This window comes from Planococcus citri, chromosome 4 (genome assembly GCF_950023065.1).
Source record: "Planococcus citri chromosome 4, ihPlaCitr1.1, whole genome shotgun sequence".
NCBI classification, from domain to species: Eukaryota; Metazoa; Arthropoda; class Insecta; order Hemiptera; family Pseudococcidae; genus Planococcus; species Planococcus citri.
In genome coordinates, this window is record NC_088680.1 from 35855505 (window position 1) to 35879696 (window position 24192).

General features: G+C 33.5%; 2 protein-coding genes across 2 annotated transcripts in view; one reads left to right on the plus strand and one right to left on the minus strand.

The window, feature by feature from the left end:
* Nucleotides 1–5185, minus strand: part of Oseg5 (intraflagellar transport protein Oseg5) — a 26256-nt gene extending 21071 nt beyond the window's left edge. Inside the window, exon 1 of the mRNA XM_065361377.1 lies at nucleotides 4930–5185. Coding sequence (XP_065217449.1) covers nucleotides 4930–4934 — 5 coding nt within the window. The 5' untranslated portion in view covers nucleotides 4935–5185. The remainder of the gene's footprint in view (nucleotides 1–4929) is intronic.
* On the plus strand, nucleotides 3875–24034 carry LOC135843465 (lysosomal alpha-mannosidase-like). The gene is made up of 18 exons (XM_065361373.1): nucleotides 3875–4011; nucleotides 4485–4651; nucleotides 13220–13322; nucleotides 14811–14892; nucleotides 15632–15817; nucleotides 15899–16104; nucleotides 16388–16524; nucleotides 16615–16748; nucleotides 19515–19728; nucleotides 20151–20344; nucleotides 20417–20607; nucleotides 20720–20934; nucleotides 21254–21467; nucleotides 21562–21679; nucleotides 21764–22034; nucleotides 22876–23109; nucleotides 23308–23457; nucleotides 23582–24034. The coding sequence occupies exons 2-18, from the start codon at nucleotides 4562–4564 to the stop codon at nucleotides 23795–23797; spliced, it is 2955 nt and encodes a 984-aa protein (XP_065217445.1). The 5' UTR covers nucleotides 3875–4011; nucleotides 4485–4561; the 3' UTR covers nucleotides 23798–24034.
* Nucleotides 24035–24192: the final 158 nt, after the last annotated feature.

A 24192-nucleotide genomic window follows, 5' to 3' on the forward strand; every position in this document is an offset into this window, starting at 1 on the left:
GCGGTTGTCCCCCTTTGCGAATACAAATTGAACATAACACATTATAAAAATGAACGATTTTTTCGTTTTTTGCACTAATTTTTTGAAAAATTTTCCCTCTCGCTTCACTCGAGCAGTAATTTTACCCTTTTGTTCATGAAAATATCTTATATTATATGAGAGGGTTTCAGAAAATTATCTTAAATTTTGATTTTTGCATGCCCAAAAACCGGGTTTACCCCCTCTCCCTTCCTTGATAAAATATATTAAAATCCCTGGCCTACTATAATTGACATGAATGCTTTGTGATTCGTGCAATCCTAGCTCCTTTGGAAAAAGTGATTGGGCAACCTTAAGGCAACCCATTTAAAACGATATGGTGACGTACAGTTCACATTAGGGTGTTCAATTAGCAATAATTTTCATCTTTAATTAGGAAATTTCGTTAATCAAAAATGACAACATAATTGATCATTATTCATTCTGCAGTAACTAGTTCAAACAGATTCTGCTGTTTTTCTCTTGAAAAATTTGCACCCAATTCTCTTAATTCATCAGGCAATACTTAAGTTACTTCGTGGAAAATTTTTCAGAATTTTTTTGTGACTCATCTAGAGAAGAGGTTAATTAATATGTATATGCCATGAAATGTTTGAAAACAGTCAACACTCTGTATTACGGAATTTATTCAATTGAAAAACTGAAGTGAACGCTTTATTCTAGTCAGTTACAAGTATTAGAAGTTGAAACGAATTTGAGAAAGTAGCAGGAGGGGGGGGGGGAGTTGAATGCCCGAAAACATATTTAAATGATATTCTCACAAGCAGTCATTTTTATGATGTTTTTCATTTCAACATCATTTCCGTCCTCTCTCAACTATGAATGGTGGAGCTACGAGTCTCAAAATGTGCACGCAATGTATTGGCGATTGTTTGCAAAGCTGAAAATGGTGGCCATTTTGATTGACAGGTCAGCCGAAATCGCAGATTTTGCGTTCCAACTAGGACTTGCACGAAATTTTTTAAACCGTACAAAGATAGATCGGAAGATCAGGCAAAAATTTATCGCCTGTCAAAATTTCAAGTGCTAAACTGCCTTTTTCGATTTTTTGGTGAATTTTTGAAAATCAAATTTAGGCCAAAAATGAGGGGAAAATCAAAATTTTACCAAATTTACCAAGAAAGCTGAAATTTAGAATATACCCTATTTTCCACACGCCAAATCGGATGGAAACGGTTTCAAACCGTTTTGAGCAGTTCTGGAGCCTCCAGCAGATTTTTGTAACTCGAAATTTCCCCAACATTTCATCAAAATGGAGTTGGAAAGCCGAAATTCATTCTGCAAACAAATTTCAATACGCTACGAAGTCGAATGCTGGTGGATTTGTTTCGGAGCCTTGAGCGACTTCTTGAATGGTTATATGACATTTTTTGGAAAATTGAAATTTTCAAAAAGTAGCTGAAAGCTTTAAAACCATTTAAAACCACCATGCAGTCGACTTCATATCTTATTTAAATTGATTTGCGAAGTAAATTTCAGCTTGCTAACTCCATTTGATAAAATGTTGTGGGAATCTCAAGTCTCAAAAATCTGATGGAGACTTCAGTAATTAGAAAAAATCTGCTGGAGGCTCCAGAACTGCTCAAAACGCTGAAATTTACTTCGCAAACTAATTTCAATACGAGATAAAGTCGACTACATGGTGGTTTCTAATGGTTTTGAAGCTTCCAGCTACTTTTTGAAAATTTCAGTTTTCCAAAAAACGCCATGCGACCTTTCAAAAAGTCGCTGGAAGCTCCAAAACGACTTGAAATCCACCAGCAGTCGACTTCGTAGCGTATTGAAATTAGTTTGCAGAATGAATTTCGACTTTCTATCTCCGTTTGATGACATTTTGGGAAAATTTCAAGTTTCAAAAATCTACTGGAGGCTCCAGTAATTTTCAAAAAATCGCTGGAGGCTCCATAACGACTTGAAATCCCCCTGTAGTTGACTTCGTAGCGTATTGAAATCAGTTTCCAACTCCAATTTGATGAAATTTTGTCGAAATTTCGAGTTTCAAAAACCTACTGGAGGCTTCAGAACTGCTCAAAAAGGTTTGAAACAGTTTCCAATCGATTTGGCATGTCGAAAACAGGGTATATCTCAAATTTCAGCTTTCTTGGTCAATTTAGTAAAATTTTGATTTTTCCCCTCATTTGTGGCCTAAATTTGATTTTCAAAAATTCACCAAAAATTAAAAAATGCACTCTACCACTTGAAATTTTGACAGGTGATAAATTTTTGCCGGATCTTTCGATCTACCTTTGTACGGTTTATAAAATTTCGTACAAGTCCTAAGTCATGCGATTTCGGCTGACCTGTCAATCAAAATTGCCGCCATTTTGTAAGTAAGGCCACTCATTTTTTCGAGGACAAGGTCTAGAAATGTTCCTTAGGACTCCGCCTTTAAGAAAAAAGTTGTCCCGGAGGATCGACGGGTAATGCAATAGATACTTATGCAAGCTCCCCCCCCCCAAAAAAAAACCGAACAAGCCAAAAATGCAGAAATATGTTCCAAAGAATAACCAGGGATCCTCCCTCATCCAGGACCAGGTTCCGAAAAAGCCCGAATGTCCAAGCCCTACAACCTTAAAAACTGTGACCTACAAGGCTACAAAACCCTGGCCCAAACCCTAAACATTTTCCTTTGAAAACCAAGCCCCAAACGTGAGACCCGAAACCCAAACCATGATCAGGGCTTTTCAGCCTTTCAGGGCTTGTGTAAATTACTGTTGTAATTAGGTACTGTGTCTGTGTTATCTCATATCTGTCCATCTCAAAAGTCAAGCTTGTGCAAACTAGCGTTTTTGGTACATATTCAGTAGCTCTAGTTAGTTCATTGTTCATTGAAAAATGATACTCAAAAAATTTGGGCAATTATTACGAGCTAAAAATCCCAAAAAATTTTAATTCTGATTTTTAAAAAAAATAACTGTTGGATTTGAATATTTTGAAAAAAGCTAAAGCATACACTAGTTTGTGCCAAAGTTGTAGAAAAACGTGTTGAAAAATAGAAAGAATCCTTTTTCTCGTTTAAAACATCTTTTGTTTGTTTTAAAAGTCATTTTTTTCTTGTTTTAAACAAAAATTCTTTTTTAAAAACTGAAAAAAGTATTCAAAATTAATACAAATGATAGTAAGTATATTTTGTGCTTTGTTCTCTATTTCTCATATTTTCATCTCAGATTTTACTTTAGCAAATTGTGCATGTTTTTTTCCTGTTTTCCATTTTTGCACAAAAAACATGTAATTGAGAAAAAAACTGAAAATTTGATTTTGAATTTTTTTTTGTTTAGAACACTTTTTTCCATTTGTTTTAATTTAAACGTGCTTTAAACATGCCCAAAAATTACGATTTCGCATTCGGTTCGGCGACAAGCCTCGCAGGATGTACGTATATTATACGCATGTATGAAAATGATGCGACAAGCTCGCATCAGCGGGAGTTACTTACAATTCGTTAAGGCGAGCAAAATACAAGAAATCGAGCTGCTGTTCGCGGCTGGCCAGCGTAATTTTCCTATTAATACTAACGGACACGCATATTACGAATTGATAACGAAAGATGGGCTAGTGATAAGAAAGAACATATCATATCTATATGGTAGTGGGGTTATTACTTATTAGGTACGAGTAGTACACATACAATTATACTCGATAGAGATGCTGTGCTCGTTGTTCAAATCACAAATGTTAGAACAGCACACTTGTACATTGTATGTAGCTTGTGTTGGTTATCGCAGAGTCTTAAGTACTGGTCAGTGGCTGGCTCTGGCTACATACACGTATACATTAGGTGGTTACTTTTATCTTACGATTAGCCTTAGTGAAGTACTCGCTACTTACGAGTGGTGGATAAGAGAGTGTATATAAGTGCAGCTGCGGAGCCATAACTGCAGATAATCGACGATGGACCACTGCGACCAAATGTGTAGTCCATGCTCGTGCTTCTGGCTTATGAGTTATATGATTCTTATTAGTACATACGAGGTAAAAATTTATATACTTATAAAATGTCCACATAATACACATGCCTACGAAGATGCGACGGATAGTCGAGCTATAGCGACGACACAGTGCAAAGGAAGGGACGAGAGTGCAGAAGCAGAAGGAAAACGGAATCCCGTCTTAGGTACTTTACGTTAAGCAGACAGAAGTACGACGACTGAACTGTGAATGCAGCATTTAAAATGATGATATAATGAAGTACTGCCGCTTCGTGCTGTGTTCACTCTTCACTGCTCAGTCATCATCAGTGTGTATTTAATACAACTTAGTCGACGGATGCGTGACTGCGACTCGCTCAAACAGCTTCGTTTCCATGTTAAATTTTGATTTATTTTTCTGATTTTCCTTTTCTGTTTTTTTTTTGTAATTTTTCTATCGTGTATTATTTTTTTTTCTACTTCTCGTTATTAAGTTCTCTTTTTCTTTTCTTTTTTCTCTATTTTATTATTTCAAAGGATTTTTGCTGGATCGTCGTTACTCGTAAAATCAACCACCACGGAGCGGTTACGTCGTCGTCAGCAACGACAACGACATGAGAAACCAAATACGATTCGTCAGCAGTTTTTTCATAGTCATTTTCTGCTGCATACGTTTCATCGATGCCTCAAAATGCAATGAAAAAGTAAGTTCTTACTTTTTTTTTCGTAGTTTCTTATATTACCTATAATATCAATTGCTTATGTACCTCCATTTACGTGGAACCAGATAAAATGTGAACCTATGAAACATTTTGGAACACAGATAGTACGAGTATACACTGCTTTCGCCGAAATATGTAGATAGGTACGCGTACAGTCATCAATTGAGCGATAGCTTTTCTTATTTTATGGACGATTCTTGCGAACAAATAACAAAATGATTGTAATTGTACATATAGATAATTTAATAGCTACAACTTACGTCATTATATTAATCGAATTGGTCCATTAAGAATGAGTAATTTTGGTTTGCCCTTTCCTCGTTGATTCATATTCATATTTTCATTTTGATAATAATTGTTCAACGATAAACATCCGATGATGACAATAAGCATGAAGCGACATTTTAAACATTTTTACGATACTAATCATCGCAGTAACCACAAAAACAATTCGTTTTCTTCATCTTATCGATGAAAGAACAGAGACAGGAAGCGTGCGAGAAGGAAAACCATAGATGTTTTCTCTTATCGATAAAACGTGTGTGGGTTTAGGTAACATCGCGCAGTGCATCGGGTTAATGTGAAATAAGATAATACGGGAAAGGAGCCGGTGAAAAATATTGTGCATTTTATAACAAAGCTAAGCTACATATATAGATAAGTAGGTATTAGGTGGTAGATATAGGAGTTCAAATTTTGTAAATATGATCAGAAGTACCACCCAAATGAGCTCAAAAAATTTACACCCTCAACCTTTCTTTATGCTACCCGCTCAGAAAAGTCAAACGTATCCACAATTTCAGTGTTTCGCCAATTTCGTGAAAATGGTGATATTTGAGGAATAAAGTACCGAGCCTGAATTATTCACCATTAAATTCCCCGCAATTTGATACCATATTTGAAGCAAATCCGATAAGGGCATCGTTTAAAAAGGGGAGGAATCGTCCACAATTTTACTTTTTTTTTGGCAAATTTTCAAGATCCCATGGGGGATTTTGCTATGTAAACATATCAATTTTTGGCTTCATTTTTGGATTTTGAAACAAATTTTTGGATTGCCAACCCCTTCAAATTGGGTGAATTTTCTATTTTGACAGTGGTCATTCGATATTTTTTCAAACTTGCAAGAATGTTGGACAACCCTAAGGGCTATTAATAGAAATTTTTTCAAGCATTTATCTTCTGAGCGAAGCGCTCTTTTTCAGCTTTTAAACGGCACTTTTGGTCACTTCATTCAAAAGTGCAATTATGAAAAAAATACATAATTTATGTAACTCACCCAAATACATAAGACATATTTTTTCATAATTTTTTGCATTGCTGGAAAATCTTCAAAAATGACAAAAATTCTTTTTCACGATTTTCCCGCCTAAATTGGCCAATTTTGGTCGAATTTTTTTTCTCGAAATAAGTACATCATCAACCCAAATTTGTCAATTTTTTCTAAAAAATTTGATTTGAATGATTTTGGGAACCCCTGAACCCCCTTCCGGGTCACCCAAGTGGCCGAAATGCATGTCTAGACTAATATTAATTCGAAATATGTATCATCATGTATTGCAATTTCAAAGAAATTAAAAATCTTAGATTTTTTTTACTCATTTTCGTCAAACCCTCAAGACAAAGAACTGTCTGTAAATTTTTTAAAAATTTACAGAAAAATTTACAGACAGGTAATTTCGCGGATTGACTGTAAATTTACATTCGGAAAAAATTTGGTTCATACTGCTCGAGATATGTTTCAATTTTTGAAAAATGTACTCATCACACGTAAAAAATAAGAAAATGTTAAGAATACATTTATTTCAAGTTCTGCCAACTTCTCATCTCCCCTTCCTGTAATCTGGAGGTAAGTGTGTGGGGGTCCACTGTTGGTCAAACTTGACCTGTAGAATTTGAAAATCGCCTTAAAAATTATATCGAGTGAACGTAAGTAATACGTGACTAAAAAACTACTGTTATGGGGTATTTTTGAGAAAAAAAAAGTGTAAAGTATCCTCTATTCCTCTCCAAGAAAAGTTTGGAATCATGGATACGTTTTTTGCTTAGTTTGACTCAGTAGGGTGGGTCGACTTTGACTTTTTTTTTTTAGAAAATTGGAGGGGGATTCGGTAAAAAGTTATGGGAGAGGGACCTCAAAAGACTGTAGGAAAAATTTTGGATATCTAACTTGAACCATCACTTTTCTACCGGGGTTTCAAATTTGAAATTTACATTAAAAATCAAAAAAGGGGGTTTTCACCTTTCCTAGGATTTTGCATTACTTGCGAAAATGGTAGGTACGATTTTTGTTCTATTCAAAAATTTGTATAAAATGACTTGAAATAGTGAAAACATTCAAAACCAGTTTTCTTACTCCTAAGTGAATTTTAATACGATCAACTGACGCAAAAAAAATCAAAAAATTTTTTTTTTTAAATTTTCAATATAAATTTTAAAATTTGAAATCCCAGTATAGAAAGGGATGGTTAAAGTTAAGGACCCAAAATTTTTCCTACAATCTTTTGAGGTCTCCCCTACAACTTTTTATCCAATCCTCCTCCCCAATTCCCCCCCCCCTCCCAAAGGTCAAAGTCAACCCAACCTACGTATCGACTCCATACTGATGATTCCAAATTTGAAAAAATATTTGACAAAATATCAGAAAGCTATTTCTTGAAGTTTGATAGGTACCTAACTACCTAGGTATAATTTTGACAATTCATTGATTTTTTCCTCCCAAGTCTGGCATACTTATGTAATTTCAGAAAATACACATTATTTTTTCCAAGTTTTCAAAAATTTACAAGATTTTTTTTCGTTTTCTGAAATTCGTTTTCAGAAGTCAACCTCACACTAATTGATCGAATTTCTTTCGTTTTTTCAAAGTCTTGGAATTCACATGATTACATATCAAAATCCCCCTCAGATCTTGAAAAGTCGAAAAAAAGTAAAATTGTGGACGAATCCGCCACTTTTTGAGGGCTGCTGTTATTGCATTTTGCTTTAAACATTGGTATCAAATTACAGGGAATTTTATGGAAAATAATTAGGCCCAGTACAATTTTTTTCAAATACCATTAGGCACATTGGCCTTATCATTTTCACGAAATTGGCTAAAAAAACTGAAATTGTGGACACGTTTGACCCCTCCCTCTCCCACCGTGAACGTAGCCAAAGAGTTGGGGGTGCAAACTTTTGTGTGCTTGTGTGGGCGGCCCTTTTAAACAAATTTACGAAAAAAAAACTGAATGTGCCATTTTTTGCTTTTTTACACCCCCTCCCCCTTTTGACGTTATTTTCCTAGCCTACGATATGAGCATGAAAACATTATTTCAACGGAAAACAATTATGGTCTTATAATAATGTTGTAAAATTAAAGCAGAATCATTGTTTCCTTTCACGTCGCACCGTATTTTATTCAATGAAACAGATTCAAAGCTATGACCATACGTTTTGAAAAAAAGATCAACAACCCCGCTTATAATTTTTAGTGTTCACCTATACCTAAGTACTCGATGTTTCTAAGCGTGGTAGGCCTCGATTTCATCTGCCTAGCTGTAAATTTTTTAAAATTACGGTCGCTTCAAGCGAATGTCATCCATTTGCAGGCCGGCGAGTCTATTCTCGGACTATTGAACTTTTCATTCCGTTTGCTATCGTTGTACGAGTACGAAAAATTGAAACGAAAAAAAGAACATAAAATATTAACCAGATTATCTTACGTATGTAGGTATTAACAAATGACAGGACATTTTAGGTCGTCATTATATTGACGAAACGTTACTTTATTTTACATATACTTACTTATAAAAAAAAGTATCATCATTGCCGGCAGTAAGTACGATATGTGCACTTTTAACGAAAAATTCAGCCGTTTAATAAAACGAACGAAATAAAAGGAGCATTCATTAATTAGGTCGTTACCAATCGCACATGCTGTGAGTGTATGTATGTGTGAGCGTACAGTACAACTGTACACTCGTAAGTGTAAATGTATTTCGTACTAAGTACTACATATGTGCGAGTAATAATTATGGTTTTTATTTTCGATACGTCACTAGCGCGTATACAACTGTGTCGTCTTTTTCTCTTTTTCTTTTTGTGCGGCTTCTTTTTTCGCTTCATCGAGAATTGATGAGACTAATGACTAATTAGCGATGTTTGGATATTAGCAAGCGTACTCGTATACAGTTTGTGACGTTGTGAATAGTTCAATTGGACGAAAAAATTTCGCGTATAAAATCTACGCCAACTCGCGCGTGTATCGTTTCATTGAAAATGAAAAAAAAAAAAAAAAAAAAAAATGTTTCTTCCTTTAAATACTTGATGGACAAAAATAGACCATATCTACGAGTATGTACCGAAACAAAAAGATACCCATGTACGATAGGGCGAAATTCAAATAATGCACAGTTGTATGTACTTTGTACCCTATAATATCCTCCTCCAATGTCGAAATTTAAAATCACAGACACCATTCAACACTATACAATATCACTTTACACGTTGACCTTGGAATTGAAAATTTTGACAACTCTAAAAAGTGATCTCAAGTCAAAAAAAATTGAAAATTTTACAGACAACTGATTTGACAATTGGACTGTATAAGTACCTTACCTACCTATTCCTCTCTATTTGGGCATAAAATGAAAAGAAACACATGACGCAATCGATACAATGAAGATGAAACAGAAAAACAAGATATTTACAGCATTTCAAACAATGCTGCGGTATTATGATTACAGTTATTTGTATGTACTTGCAAATACCTTTATACTTTATACCATACAGTAAAAATATAGGTACGTAGACGTACGTAATTACGTATGTATTGTGCATAATTTACCTACGCGTTAGTAAATACACGAAAAATACGATTGTATCTGCAAAATTCCAAACATTCGAAATGATTTCTTGGATCGCAGTTTCAGATTCGATCCAAAAAACCAACGTAAAATTAGATAGCAACATTATAGGCTAACAAAGGAGGTATCCCATCTGACAGAAAAATTTTAAACCGGACAAAACCAAAACAAATTATTAAAAAATCAATTTTTGAAAGGGGAAAAATGCTAAAAATCATCCAAAAGTCTCAGTGAATATTTTACCAAAAAATCTCGATATTTAACCCCAAAAAAGTGTCTTATTTTCAACAAAGAATGCAAAAAAGAAGGTATTATTTTTTTGCAAAAAAAATTTGTAACGAGTCTTACTTTTTCAAAAAATTGCTTTAAAAGTTTGCTTTTTGTCAAAAATTGCCAAAAAAAACCTTGTAAAATGTAAAAAATGTCTTAGGTACTGTTCGAAAAAAAACTGCGAAAAAATGTATGTAATTTTTTTCCATCAACTTCCAAAAACTGCTGCTTTTTGCTAAAGCATGTCAGTCTTCCTTTTTGCCAAAAATTAAAAAAAAATTGACACAAATTCTCGTTTTTTCCCCAAAAATTGCCCAAAAGTTCGTTTTTTGTGAAAAATTTCCAAAAATTACCGAAGAGTGTCCTTTTTTTACCTATGAAGTGTCAAAAAAAGTCTCTCTGTTCGAATAAAGAAACTACGAAAAATGTAGCTTTTTTCTGAAAATCGCTACTTTTTGCCAACATTGTCAAATTTTTGCTTTTTGAAAAAATACTGATTTTAAGCAAAATGACTAAAGGTTTTCACGTTTTGTTTTATTTTTTTTTCAAATTATGCGAACCCTTGCTTTTTGCCAATAGTTTCCAAAAAGTGCGGCTTTCAGCTAAAATGTTCAAATTCTTGCTTTTTGTCAAATATATTGTAAAAAATAATTCTTCTTTTTTAACAAAATTCCCAAAAGTTGTTTTTTTTGGCAACGAATTCCAAAAAGTCATTTTTTCAATACTCTCTAAATTTGAAACCGTGAAATTTCACTGCTTAGCAGTCACGACATTTTGGCTTCTTAAAAGCAGTATTTTTTTACTGCAAAACAGTGAAAAATCTACTGAATTGGTCAGTAAAAATGATTTTTACTGATCAATTCAGTAAATTTTTTACTGTTTTGCAGTAAAAAACTACTGCTTTTAAGAAGCCAAAATGTCGTGACTGCTAAGCAGTGAAATTTCACTGTTTCAAATTTAGAGAGTAGTATTGTTCAATCTCGTTTTTTTTTATCAGAAATTGTAAAGAAGCAACTTCTTTGGTTAGACAGTCTGATTCGCTTTTTTGTCAAAAAAAGGTCAGAGTCTCGCTCTTTTTTTTAAAAAAAAGGTCTTCCGTTTTCAACAAATTGCGAAAAAGTAGGTATAATTTTTCTGCCAATAACGGTAAGAAAAGTCTATCTACTCTTTGCTGAAACTACGTCAGTCTTACTTTTTCTAAAAAAAATTCAAGCTTTCTCAGTTGAGCTCCTGAAATTGCCAATAATTTAAAAAATGTCATTTTTTTGCTAATAATTCCCAAAAAGTTCTGATTTTTTCTGAAATTTTCATAGCTTTGCTTTCTGCCAAAAAATTGTGAAACAATTCTCGTTTAAAGAAAAAAAATAGCTATAAAAGTTGTCGTTTTCATTACTACCATTTTCAAAAAGTCTCACTTCTTTTCAAAAATTGTCCAAGTCCAACTTTTTTCTAGAAATTTTCAAAAACCTTTGCCAAAAGTCTCGCTTTTTCAGTAAAAAATTTCTAATCAACTTTTTGAAATAAAAAACCTTGACATTCCATTTTCTAATGTTCTATTTTTTTTGTAATTTTCTTCCACGTTAATAAATATGTTTTGCTAACGTTTTATCACTTTTTTGGTTACCTACTTATGTTACTTTCATGTTGGAAAAAATTTTGTACGAGCCCTGGTGCATTTTTTGAACTTTTGAGCTCTCAAAAAATTAAAATGAATCAAACTTTCGTGCAACTTAGCTTAAAAGCTGAAATTTGGTGTGCACCCTGCTTTCGACTCGTCTTCCCCTGATCGATCAGAAACAGTTTCAAACTGTTTTGGGCAACTCTGGAGCCTTCAGCACATTTTTGAAAATTGAAATGTCTTCAAAATTTCACGGATACCCAATAAATCTGAAAAGCTAAAATTTCCCATATACATACACCAATTTCAACATGCTGAGTCAATTGAAGATGATTTCGGGCTGTTCAAGAGGCTACAGAGATATTTTGAAAATGTCATAACATATATTTTCAAATCGTAGATACCATAAGAATTGTGCAAGTAAACTTGAGGAGCTTGGAATCAAAACTCACTTTTGCCACCAAAAATCGATATGCGTTTTTTTGCGGATTCGGATACTTCTTCAATTTCTCTATCACCCTACAGAATCCATTTTTCCGAATTCGGTCCCAGTTCTTCACAATTTCGGGTTAAAAAGTGCCCTTGGAGTCAAAACTCACTTTTGCCACTGGCAAAAGTGAGTTTTGACTCCAAGCTATAAAAAAAACTGTATTTTCAAGGTCGCATGGCAGTCTACAAAGCCAAAATGATTCAATTGCAACTTCGGAAGCATTTTCTGATAGTGAAAATAGCGAAAATGGTAGTTTTGAATTTGGAAGTTATGCAACTGAGGAGGTAGAAAATTGGATGTATTGAGCACTCAAAACTTTTAAAGCTCTCTGGAGGCGGAACAAAATACTCTACAGAAAAATGAAGTCGAGGAAAATTGTAGAGAATTAAATTTCCAATCGACATAATGTCGTTAGTTTTTTTCTAGGGTGCTTAGTTTTCTATATATTTGCAAAAGAAAGTATAATTTTTGGAAAAATTCAGCGCTCAAAACTTTTAAAGCTGTCTGGAGACGGAATGAAGCATTCTACAGAAAAATTAAATCGAGGAAAATTGTAGAGAATTAAATTTCCAATCGACATAATGTCGTTAGTTTTCTTTTAGGAGGCTTATTTTTCGATATATTTGCAAAAGAAAGTAAAATTACCCCACCTTGGAATCAAAACTCACTTTTGCCAAACTTGAAAGCCATACTGCAACGATATGGCAACTTGAAAAAAAAAATTTTCTCATGGAATCCTATTTAGTAGTCTTACTCAAGAGCTCGACACACTTTGCGACGTTTTTTTCATCAACGCACTAGGCGAAATCAGTTATTGTCGATTTTCTCGAAACTTTGTCCGATGGCAAAAGTGAGTTTTGATTCCAAGCTCCTCACTTTAGCTCTCGTAAACGCGATTGATGCAAACCGATTTTGGAAAATTGGTGTGTAATTGGTTCAATTGGGTCACCAACAATCACCTATACGTGCTGAATTTGAGTTAAACGGATTTTAGGGAGTTCAAAAAGTGTCATAAAAATTAATTGATAAATCTACTTCAGCACGTATAAATGCGATTGGTGCTTACTAGTGACCTATACTTGACCGAAAAGCTTCATAATTGAAAATTTGAAAAAAAATATAGTTCCGAAGTCGTGAAATCTGCTTCTGTGAATTTCTGAGGTCAATATGACATTGACTGCTTTGAGAAGAATTCTTCATCTTTTATCGTATTTCAGCGAGCAAGAGTGAAATGAATAATCTTAAAATTTTCACTTGTTTACATGTAAGTAGCTAATGCTAAGTATCTAGTTACTAACGTTTTGTGTATTATATTTGTATTGCAGACGTGCAACCCAACACATCCGAATAAACTGAATGTCCATCTGGTACCACATACCCACGATGACGTTGGGTGGCTTAAGACAGTTGATCAGTATTATTATGGAGGTAAAAATAAAATGATATTATTAACTGTATTACGTACGAAATTATTACCGTACATCAGAAGGGTTTTGATTTTGAAGTGTCTCTCATCATCATCACCAAACACTGTTAAATAATAATTGCATGAGAAAATAATTCTATATTTTTTCATCTCCTTCAATGTTCAAAATAGTGGTGCCGAGAGCCCTCCCCCTCGCCTCTTAATAAAAACCAAAAAAATTTCTATTAAAAAAAAATGTTGAGTGAATTCCTCTAAGTAATTTATTTTTAAAAAATTACCAGCCTCTCAAGCAATGTCCCCCTCTGTACAAGCCCCTCTAAGTTGAAAAATCAATATAGAAAAAATTGAATCGAACACGAGTCGATGAAAATTTTTTGAAAATAAGTTGATAAATTTCATGACAAAATAATTTCATATTTTTTTTATTTTTTTGTCAGATTGCAAAAAGTGCTGTCGAAGGTCTCCTTTCCCCTTACAGTTGAAAAGAATCCCAATTTTTGGGTGAAAATTCTTCTAAATAATCTTCTGTTTAAGAGAAAACCTCACCCAGTAACTCAAAACATTGGAGAATCAGGAGGGGGTTCTTCTATAAATAACCTTCAGTGCAGAATAATATTATTCTGACACAAAAATTGAGTTTTTTCATTAAGTACCTACATTTTTTTCTACTTCAATAAAATTTTAGTTGAGGGTAATTTGGATCGCTCTACTGTGGATAGGTCACTAACGAGTAGGCACTTACAGTTAGCAAATATGTATACCCACAGCAAAATATGTAAACAATTATTCTAAGTATTTGTACGAGTTTTATTACGTAAACAGCCAACATACTTTTTTCATAATAAATACGAATTTTCAAAAAGAAACACTAAAACAAAAACTACGCAAATTTTGTAAGAATATAGATATCCATGTTTTGTATGACGTTATGAAAGAAAAATTGCTAAATGATTTCAACCGCTGATATTTTGCTACGAATAAAGCAAATGCGGGTGTTTATCATGCGAAAAAAATCCATAGGTGTGGAAAATATGATCATTAAACCTCAAATATTAGATGTAGAACATCATGTATGTACCAAACCCACAGGTACGTGTGCTTGATAACTGTAAGATGGCCTAATAATGACTTCATGTAAATTCAATAAAAATGAATCAAGCACCAAAAAATATTCGAAGAAGAAAGTTACACGATCATGTTTTTTTTTATTTGTTTCAACATTCGCATTCGAAAAACCCCATTTGAAAGAACCTACCAACTGCATTTTTTAATTGGAACATTTTTTTTTTTTTTTTTTTAACCAAAGTTGATGTAGCTCCCTAGTTTTTTTCAGTTATTCGAAATAATCAAATCCCCCTTTGAAAATGAAAAAGTGCCTAAATTATCAACAGCCTTTCCAAATGCCCACAGGGACAACGAACAACATTGGGTAGACCACTACCTACTCAACACATTTGCACAACTATTATTGATACATTTTCAATTTACAGGTAATAAAGGTCACGCGCCCTTTGGAGTTCAATACATTTTGGATTCTGTAATATCGGAACTACAGAAAAATCCAGATCGTAGGTAAAACGATATTTTATTTATTCGAAGCTAAAATAACGAATGCAACCGCAAGTAGGAATTTACCAATGTTAGACACAGCGAAAGTACTCCAGTCCAAGTGCATTCTTATACTCACAGAAAATTGGCCTAGTAAATTGATTTCGGAAGGAAATGAAAACAGCAGTCAGTGACGCGTTAGATAACTCAACCACGACATTCGCACCTGTCAGATATAATTGTCGTCGTTTTTTTTTTCACAAAATAATCGTACCGGTATTGAAAACGATCGTCACATTTCTTCGTCGAGCACTTGGAATAATGTATACGTCATATTATTTAAAACAAAAGCGTAAACCGATCGACCAAAGACCTACTGCCATACTTCGTAATTCTCGTACCAAATTGCAATTCACTTTTTCTCATAAAACGCAGCCAGCCAGACAACAGAGACATTTAATACCTATACAGCCGAGTAAATACGATGACATTCACCTTTCTATGCGCGTCTGCGTCTGCATTTTCATTCGTATTTTTATTCATTTCAATTCCCTTCAGTTTCGTTAAATCGCGATAAAAAAAATTAAAAAAAAAAATACAGACAAATCTAGAAGTCTACATAAAAAAATGCAAATGGATATTATTTTGACGTACTGTGTGCCCCCTGCCCCTGACTCAAAATTATTTCGTGAATAATCCATTTGCAAATTTACATAGGTAGATACTTTTACTTACCTAATCCATTATTTTTGTTGACAAACAGATTCATATACGTAGAATCGGCGTTTTTCTGGAGATGGTGGGAAAGTATAGAAGAAAATGAACAAAAACAAGTAAAAGACTTGGTGAAAGAGGGACGTTTAGAATTCGTACACGGTGGATGGTGCATGAGCGATGAAGCAACTCCACATTACACCAGTATGATTGACCAGATGACTTTAGGATTGAAGTAAATACATACTTAATCTCATAAATCAACGAGTAAAAGCACAAACTCGAAACTGTATTAATCGATTGAATTTTCGTTCAGATTCTTAAACGACACATTTGAAGAGTGTGGTAGGCCAACAGTCGCCTGGCAAATCGACCCATTCGGACATTCGAGTGAATTAGCTATCGAATTCGCTGAAATGGGATACGACAGTTTATTCGTTTCGCGAATCGATTACGAAGATCACAGCGTTCGTAAAAATTCAAAACAAATGGAAATGATTTGGAGACCGGATACGTCTTTAGGTAAGCCACCCAACCATCCGAGAGACGATCAGTCGATCATACTCTCGCGCTACACCAACCTACATGCGTAGGTTACTTATGATGTACATTCCTAATGAGCACAGAACGCAGGGGGGCTGATTTTATTATTCATTTATTTAATTACGCGTTTTTGTTCCAATTAATTCACGCTCGAATATATACGATCAACAATTCGAATGCGTACACTGGGTCAAATGTCGTTAAAAAGTAGATTAAGTTAATTATTATTGACGCATTTTATTTTATTTTTTGAACCGCGCAGGAGAGAGTGGAGATCTGTTTTTGAACATCATGTATAACACGTATACATCACCGAGCGGATTTTGTTTTGATACGTATTGCAACGATGAGCCCATCATGGATAACAGGAAACTACACGGATATAATGTTGATGACCGAGTAAATATAACATTTTCAAAAAATCCTACCCTATTCAAATAGGTATCTATACCTACACTTAGAGGTAATACTTTTTCATTTGTCATATAGATTCAGAAATTCGAAGACCACGTGCAAGTATACAGGAAAGCGTACAGAACTAATCATATTTTAATTCCGATGGGTGGCGATTTCACTTACAGCGTCGCTTCTTCGTGGTTCAAAAACATCGATAAATTAATTCGGTAAGACGCACCTACAGTCTACACAGTTCAGCTGGCAAAAAGTGCTCTAGAAATCGAATTTCACTTGCATTTTTGTGACCCAAAAAATTCAATTTGCTTTTGGTAGATGTGGGTCTAAAGTGTATGAAAAGACGGTTTAAAAATTTTTGCAGTTGCAGAATAGAGGGATGGGACCTGAAAATCCCCTATTTGCAAAATGGCCCTAACACAAAAAAAAATTTTGTAGTCAAGTTCTGAGTGGTTTCCTTATTCTTATTATTTGTTTACTTTAGCTTGCTGGTTGTATAATGGGAAGATAATGCCCCATTGAGTGATGTGTCAACCTATCAAAATGACTTAAAATTTCGCGAGAAGTTCAAATATTTTCATTTAAATGTTTTTTTGGGCATTTTTGGAAAATTCTGAGCTCAAAATTGGGTCATAATTTTTAAAGTTTTTGAAAATATGTGATTCGACCTATCAAACTAGGCTGAAAATTCACAAGAAAATTGAATATTCTTGCGAAAATGTTTTTTGAACATTTCTGAAGAATTTCGAGCCCAAAATTGGATCATGATTTTTGAGAGTTTTGAAAAAAATGTGACACGATCTAAGTATCAACACGATAAGTTGAAATGTTGCGAGAAAATCGAATATTCCCGCGAAAATGTTTTTAAATGTGTTTGAAGAATTTCAAGTCCAAAATTGGGTCAAGTCATAATTTTTGGAATTTCTGAAAAAGTGCAATGCAACCTATCAAAATAGGTACATGCTTCAAAATACGGTGTGAAAAATCAAATACTTCAACGAGAATGTTTTTTGAGCATTTTTAAAGAATTTGGAGCTGGAAATTGAATGACGATTTTTGAAATTTTTGAGAAATATGATTCGATCTATCGAAATTGGTTGAATAAATTTCGCGAGGAAATCAAATGTTGCCAAGAAAATGTTTTTTGAAAATTTCTGAAGAGTTTTGAGCTCAAAATTGGATGATGACTTTTGGGATTTTTGAGTACATAAGCGTAATTCGACCTATCGAAATAGGTCAAAACTTCACGAGAAAACCAATTTTTTCACAAACACATTGTTCGAGCATTTTTGAATAGAATATTTTCTTGATTTTTTTTTGTACAAAGAAACTGTCAAAGAAGGAGTATGCGTTCTATCAAAGTTGGTAGAAATTATTTAGGCACTGCTTTGGAATTTTATTTAAAATTGTTGAAATACTTTTACATTTATGTATATCGAAACAAACAAAACAATTAATACACACATAGGTGAGCATGCATACCTAGACCTACTAAAACATTTCAAAAAGCCGGAAATTTTTTTTCAAAAATGAGTGTTTCATTATGAAAAAATTGATTACTCATTTTTTTCATGGGCTTCTTCACTAAATTTTCAAGAGACATTGAAAAAATATAATTGGTAGAACACAACACTGGATTTATTCCACTTCATATCACACATTTTGGCACTTTTTCCATAGTTACCTACTCGTATTCGAAAAATTGACTCAATTTTAGGATCAAAATTTTTCAAAAATGCTCGTTGAAAAAAATTTTTTGACTTTCTGCTGAAATTTAAAACCATTTTTATTGTTCGAATAGCGTCTATTCTGGAATTCCTCGAAATTATTGTACAATAGTTTGAGTTTTGAATCATTCAAAAACACTCAAAAAATATTTTCGTTGAAACATTCAATTATTTTGATAGGTTGCATTAATTTTGTTGAAAATTCCAAAAATCACGACTCAATTTTGAGTTATAAATTCTTCGAAAATGCTCAAAAAACATTCTCATTGAAGTATCTGATTTTCTCAAAGTATTCTAAACTATTTTGATAGGTCGCATTGCACTTTTTCAGAAATTCCAAAAATTAAGATCCAATTTTGAGACCAAAATTTTGCAAGAATATTAGATTTTCCAGCACCAATAGCAACATTTTACCTATTTCGACAAATCGAATCACACAGTTTGTAAAATTCCAAAATTGATGAACCATTTTTGGACTCAAAATTCTTTAAAAATGCTCAAAAAACTTTTTCGTGGAAATCTTCGATTTTCTCGCGAAATTTTAACCCATTTTGATAGGTCGAATCACACATTTCCATAAAATTCCAAAAATCATAACCCATTTTTCAGATGAAATTTCTTCAAAAATGCTCAAGAAACATTTTCGTGGAAATATTTGATTTTCTCGCAAATTTTTAACCTAATTTGATAGGTCGAATCACACATTTTCAAAAATTCCAAAAATCATGACCGAATTTTGTGCTAAAAATTCTCCAAAAATGCTAAAAACATATTTTCATGAAAATATTTGAATTTTTCGCGAAATTTCAACTCATTTTGAGAAGTCACAACATCACTTTTGAATCCTTCAATTGTTCGTATTGTGCGAGCCGTTATTCGCTAACATTGGTTCAATGGGCGTGGAACCAGCTCCTCTATATTATATAGATATGATTTTTTTTCAGTCGCCGACTTGATGTTGATGACGCCTGCAAAACCGTTTTTTGATAAATTTGCCCTAAAATTACTCTCAATGGGCTCTAGTGTTCCATTCTGCAACTAGCAAGCTGAAGTAAAGAAATATTTAGAATGAGAAGAGCGCCTAGAATTGACCCACAAAATTTTTTGAACGTCAGAGTTCTTTTGAAAATTGCGGGGTTTTATGCCCCAGTCTGAAATATGTATTTTCTGACATTTTATACCTACCCATATCTACCAAAAGCTAACACAATATTGTTAAACTGATTGTTGATTTTTTTTTGTCAATTTCAGTTACACAAACGAAAAGTTCACGTCCATAAATTTATTGTATTCTACTCCCGATTGTTACATTCGAGCTATAAACGCCGCCAACACAACTTGGCCGGTTAAAGATAACGATGATTTTTTCCCGTACGCTAGCGACGAACACTCTTATTGGACGGGTTACTTTACCTCCAGACCGGCTTTCAAATATATGGTTTATAGAGCAAACAACGCTTTACAGGTAATGTCGTATTTATGGACATTTGATAAAGCTAAATCTACTCTCTGGCTGGTACATGATCGTAACCACGTACCTATATGTAACTATCGATATAATACAAAATTAACGTAGGTACTCGAAGTGCATGAGTAGTATACCTACAAACAGTTAGGTAAACGCGATACACTTTTCATGCAGCGAGAATAGAGTACAGGCCTACAATCTTATCTGTTGAATTACTCAGGATATTTAGTACATACATATTTTCATAGAATTCTTGAGGCTGTTCATCAATATACCGATGGATGGCTTTAAAATCATCGTCCATACCTACTTCATTCTGAACAATTAAAACCATTAGTAAATACGAAGAAATATGTATATGTAGGTACATATACGTACATTAAGGTGTTGCTAACTGTTCGACCGAAACGTATTTACAGGCAGTGAAACAAACAGCCACTCTTCTAGGCAACAACTTCGAAGAAGAAGAACTCAAATTCAAAAGAGCTTTGGGAATTTCACAGCATCATGACGCTGTTTCTGGAACTGAAAAACAACACGTTACCGACGATTATGCCTTGTACTTACACGAAGGTTTGGTCGAAGGGCGAAAAATATTCAACGAAGCCTTCAAGTAAGCTTTTACTAGAAACATTAACCTATATCTATACCCATGCAAGCGTTTCATGCGAATGTTTTCGAGCAGATTTTTGTACACGTCAGAGTACCCCGAACATCACCTATGTAATTTAAAAAATATTAGTCAATGCGATATCACCGAAAGCACGCAGAATTTCGTTGTTACGCTGTACAATCCGTCTCCTCGTAGAATTAATTCGATTCCGTTACGATTCCCGATTATTGGCAATGCCAAACATCAAGTTTACTCGTCATCGGGTTAGTATGCATGGGATCAATGTTAGTGAAAAATCTGACATTTATACTGAATGGCTGATGTAGGTAATGTAGAATAGGTAAACCAAAATGTGAGCTCTTTTGGTTCTTGCAGGTGCATTCATTGATTCAGACGTAATTCCATTGAGCGAAGGTGTTTTGAAAATTCCGGGACGAAAAAGTAACGCTACCACAGAATTAGTTTTTCTGGCAAAGGATATACCTCCTTTGGGAGCTACAAACTTTTACATTCAAACGAATGCTGATAATAAACCAAGCGCTAAACCACAACCGGTTGCCAGTGATGCCGACTTCATATTGGATAACGGAGTAAATATTTGCTTATAAATACAATACGCTTTGAAAATTTTAGCAGACACGTATATTTGGTATCTAGGCGCTTAAATGTGTAGGAGTGACCTTCGCAAACATTTACCTATCTAATAATTATAACATAATACGTACATATTAGAAACTAACCAAAAAAAAAAAAAGTATCACACTATAGTGTTTATTTCGACTAAAATTTCTTTACTAACTGCACGTACAAAATGCACATGCTGAAAAGCATACTCGCGATTAAAATTAAGAAAAATATTAATTTACAAAACGACAGTTATTCCATGATATCAATCTTTAAATTTATTAGCTAGTACAATTAACATTTAACGGAACCAGCGGATTGTTGCGTAGCGTGAAAAAGAATGGAACCGAATGGAATTTGGCTCAAAACTTTTATACTTACGACGCGATGAAAGGTTATAATTATAACGCCGATACCAGAGCTAGCGGTGCCTATATTTTCCGCCCAAAAGGCGAAGCTAAACCCGTCAAAGAAAAAGCCATCGTCACACAATACAGAGGCAAGTACTTATCTAACACATACACTAAATGATACCTAGGTAATTAAAAATAGACTACATCGATCAACTAACTTTAAATTTGTATCGTACGTAGGAAAATATGTGCAAGAAGTACACCAAGTTTTCACACCGTGGCTGAGTCAAATAATTAGACTGTATCAAGGTGTAGAAGATGTCGAATTCGAATGGCTCATTGGTCCAATACCGATTATGTAATGAAAACGTCACTTTTAAAAAAAAATTATTATGAAATAATACTTATGAGATAAAATAATTGAAATGTTTCTTTTGATCAGCGAATGGACTGGAATGGAAATTATAACGCGATACACTACAGATCTACCATCTAACGGCGTCTTTTATACAGATTCTAATGGAAGACGTTGGATAAAACGCGAACGTAATCGAAGAAAATCTTGGAATTTAACCATTACGGAACCCGTATCTTGTAATTACTATCCGTTAACGTCGGCTATATCTTTAAAAAGTAACGAGAAACAAGTTACTGTTGTGACGGATAGACCACAAGGAGGCACCAGTATGACGGATGGTCAACTTGAAGTTATGGTAAGCGAATTTCCATCGAACACGATTATCAGAGTCGATTTAACACATGGCAAAAAGAAAAACTGCAGCATTGTGGTCTAGCCGAAATTTCCCGGAATTCTTGCTTTTGTTAAAATCGGTTTTATGAGTCAAAATTTCTAAAAAAAAAAAGGCTGCTTTCTTTTTTTTTTAATTTCTAAGAAGTCTTGTTTTTTGTCCCAAAATTTTTTTTTTGTGTCAAGATTGCAAAAAAAAAATCAATACCTACTTAAGGACCTATTTTTGTTTTGTCAAAATTACCACAAAGTTTTTTTTTAATTAAAATTTTTAAGTCTTTTTTTTTGCTAAAATGAAAAAAAAAATGTTTAAACCGAATTTAACCGTACTTTTTGTCTCAAAAGATGTGTTTTTTGTGTCAAAATTGCTATAAAAAAATCTGTGTATTTTCATCAGAATTACCAAAAAATCTCACTTTTATGCACGAAAGTTGCCAAAAATCTTACTTTTTTGCAGAAATTAAGTTTGTTAAAGCATTCCAAATTTATGGAGAAAATTTATGAATTTCATAAATTTTAAAATATTTTTGTCAGTTTCATACATAGGTACTAAAATTAATTTTTGAGTGTTTACAATTATTAAAATTGCCAGAAAGTTTTGTTTTTTTGCTAGAATTGCAGAATATCTACATTTTTTTTGTTTAAATTTTCCGGAATATCTTGCCTTTTTGTCGCAAAAAATCTGTTTTTTTTTTTTTTTTTAAATTAGAAAAGAAATAAATTTTATGAAAATTACCTAGAATACCTATCTACGTAGGAATTACAAAAATACTGTTCAGTATTTATTAATTTCTTGTACTATTCAGTTACACAGACGGTTACTATACGATGATAACTTCGGAGTAGTCGAGCCATTGGACGAAATAGCATTTGGCGAAGGATTGGTAGTTCGTGGTAAACATACAGTGCAGCTTAATTTGATAGCTTCAGCAGCCGAATCTCATCGGTTCAAAGCAGCAGAATCGGCCTACGGTGCAATACCATTATTCGCTAAAACAAATTATAAACTAGAAGAATGGACGAACAAATTCAACAAAAATGTAAGGGTTTAATGGTTTAAATAAACGATGTAATTATGTATATTATCAGTTGGTAGATGCGAACGATTGGAAGTGTCGTTAAGTATCAAAGCAGTCCGATCGGACTCCTCAGCTGAGCTAAAAAAAAAATTTGTTGTTCATCACAATTCATTTAAACTTCCAAATTTAGTTTCAAATCAATTTATTTGATCAATACAGGTAACTTTGATGAAGGCTGAATTACCACCAAATGTTCAAATAACCACCCTGGAAAGATGGCGTGAAAACCAAATTTTACTAAGATTAGAACACCTATTCGAACTTAACGAATCTAGCAACTATTCAAAACCTGTAACTGTAGATATAGAAGTAAGTAGGCACTCAATCACGATTGGGCTTCTCATACCGGTATTTATTGGGTATCACATCACTGATATCGTTAATGAAAACGCAAGAGTACATTTTAAATGTATTTTCTTTCATTGAATTTCAGAAATTATTTTCTTTCTTCGGAGTTGACAGTTATAAAGAACTTACTTTAGCAGCTAATCAAGAAAAAGTTAGTTCGAAACGGTTAAAATGGCGAACTCCTGATAATCCTGCTGCAAAAGCGGAATTGAACAAAACTGGCACCGATAAAATTATTACTCTTCAACCGATGCAAATCAGAACATTTTTATTAAACGTTACCCCGATTAAACGAAGATGATTACAAATTCAACTGCTAAGCTCAAGCTGGAATTGCTCGAATACTCATCCTGATTGAATGATTGATTATAGCATAAAATTTGTATGTAGATAATTATTCTTAAATTTTGGCATTTTTTACGGTTTAATTTTTAGTATACGTAATATCATTTTTTTTTTTTTTTTTTTTTTTTTTTTCGTAAGAATCAACTGTTGAAATATTTCATAATTTTGTAAAAATATACCGTTGAAAAACTCATGTAGGTAAATTGTAAACAACAAAACTTGACCAATCAGATTTTTCATTGCCTGGAATGAAAATATCTGATTGGTTGAGTATTTTGAAGTTTGAATATATTTGAAATGTTTATTTACACGCGTGCATTGGGTAGGTACAGGTACTAACTCGGTTTAGAA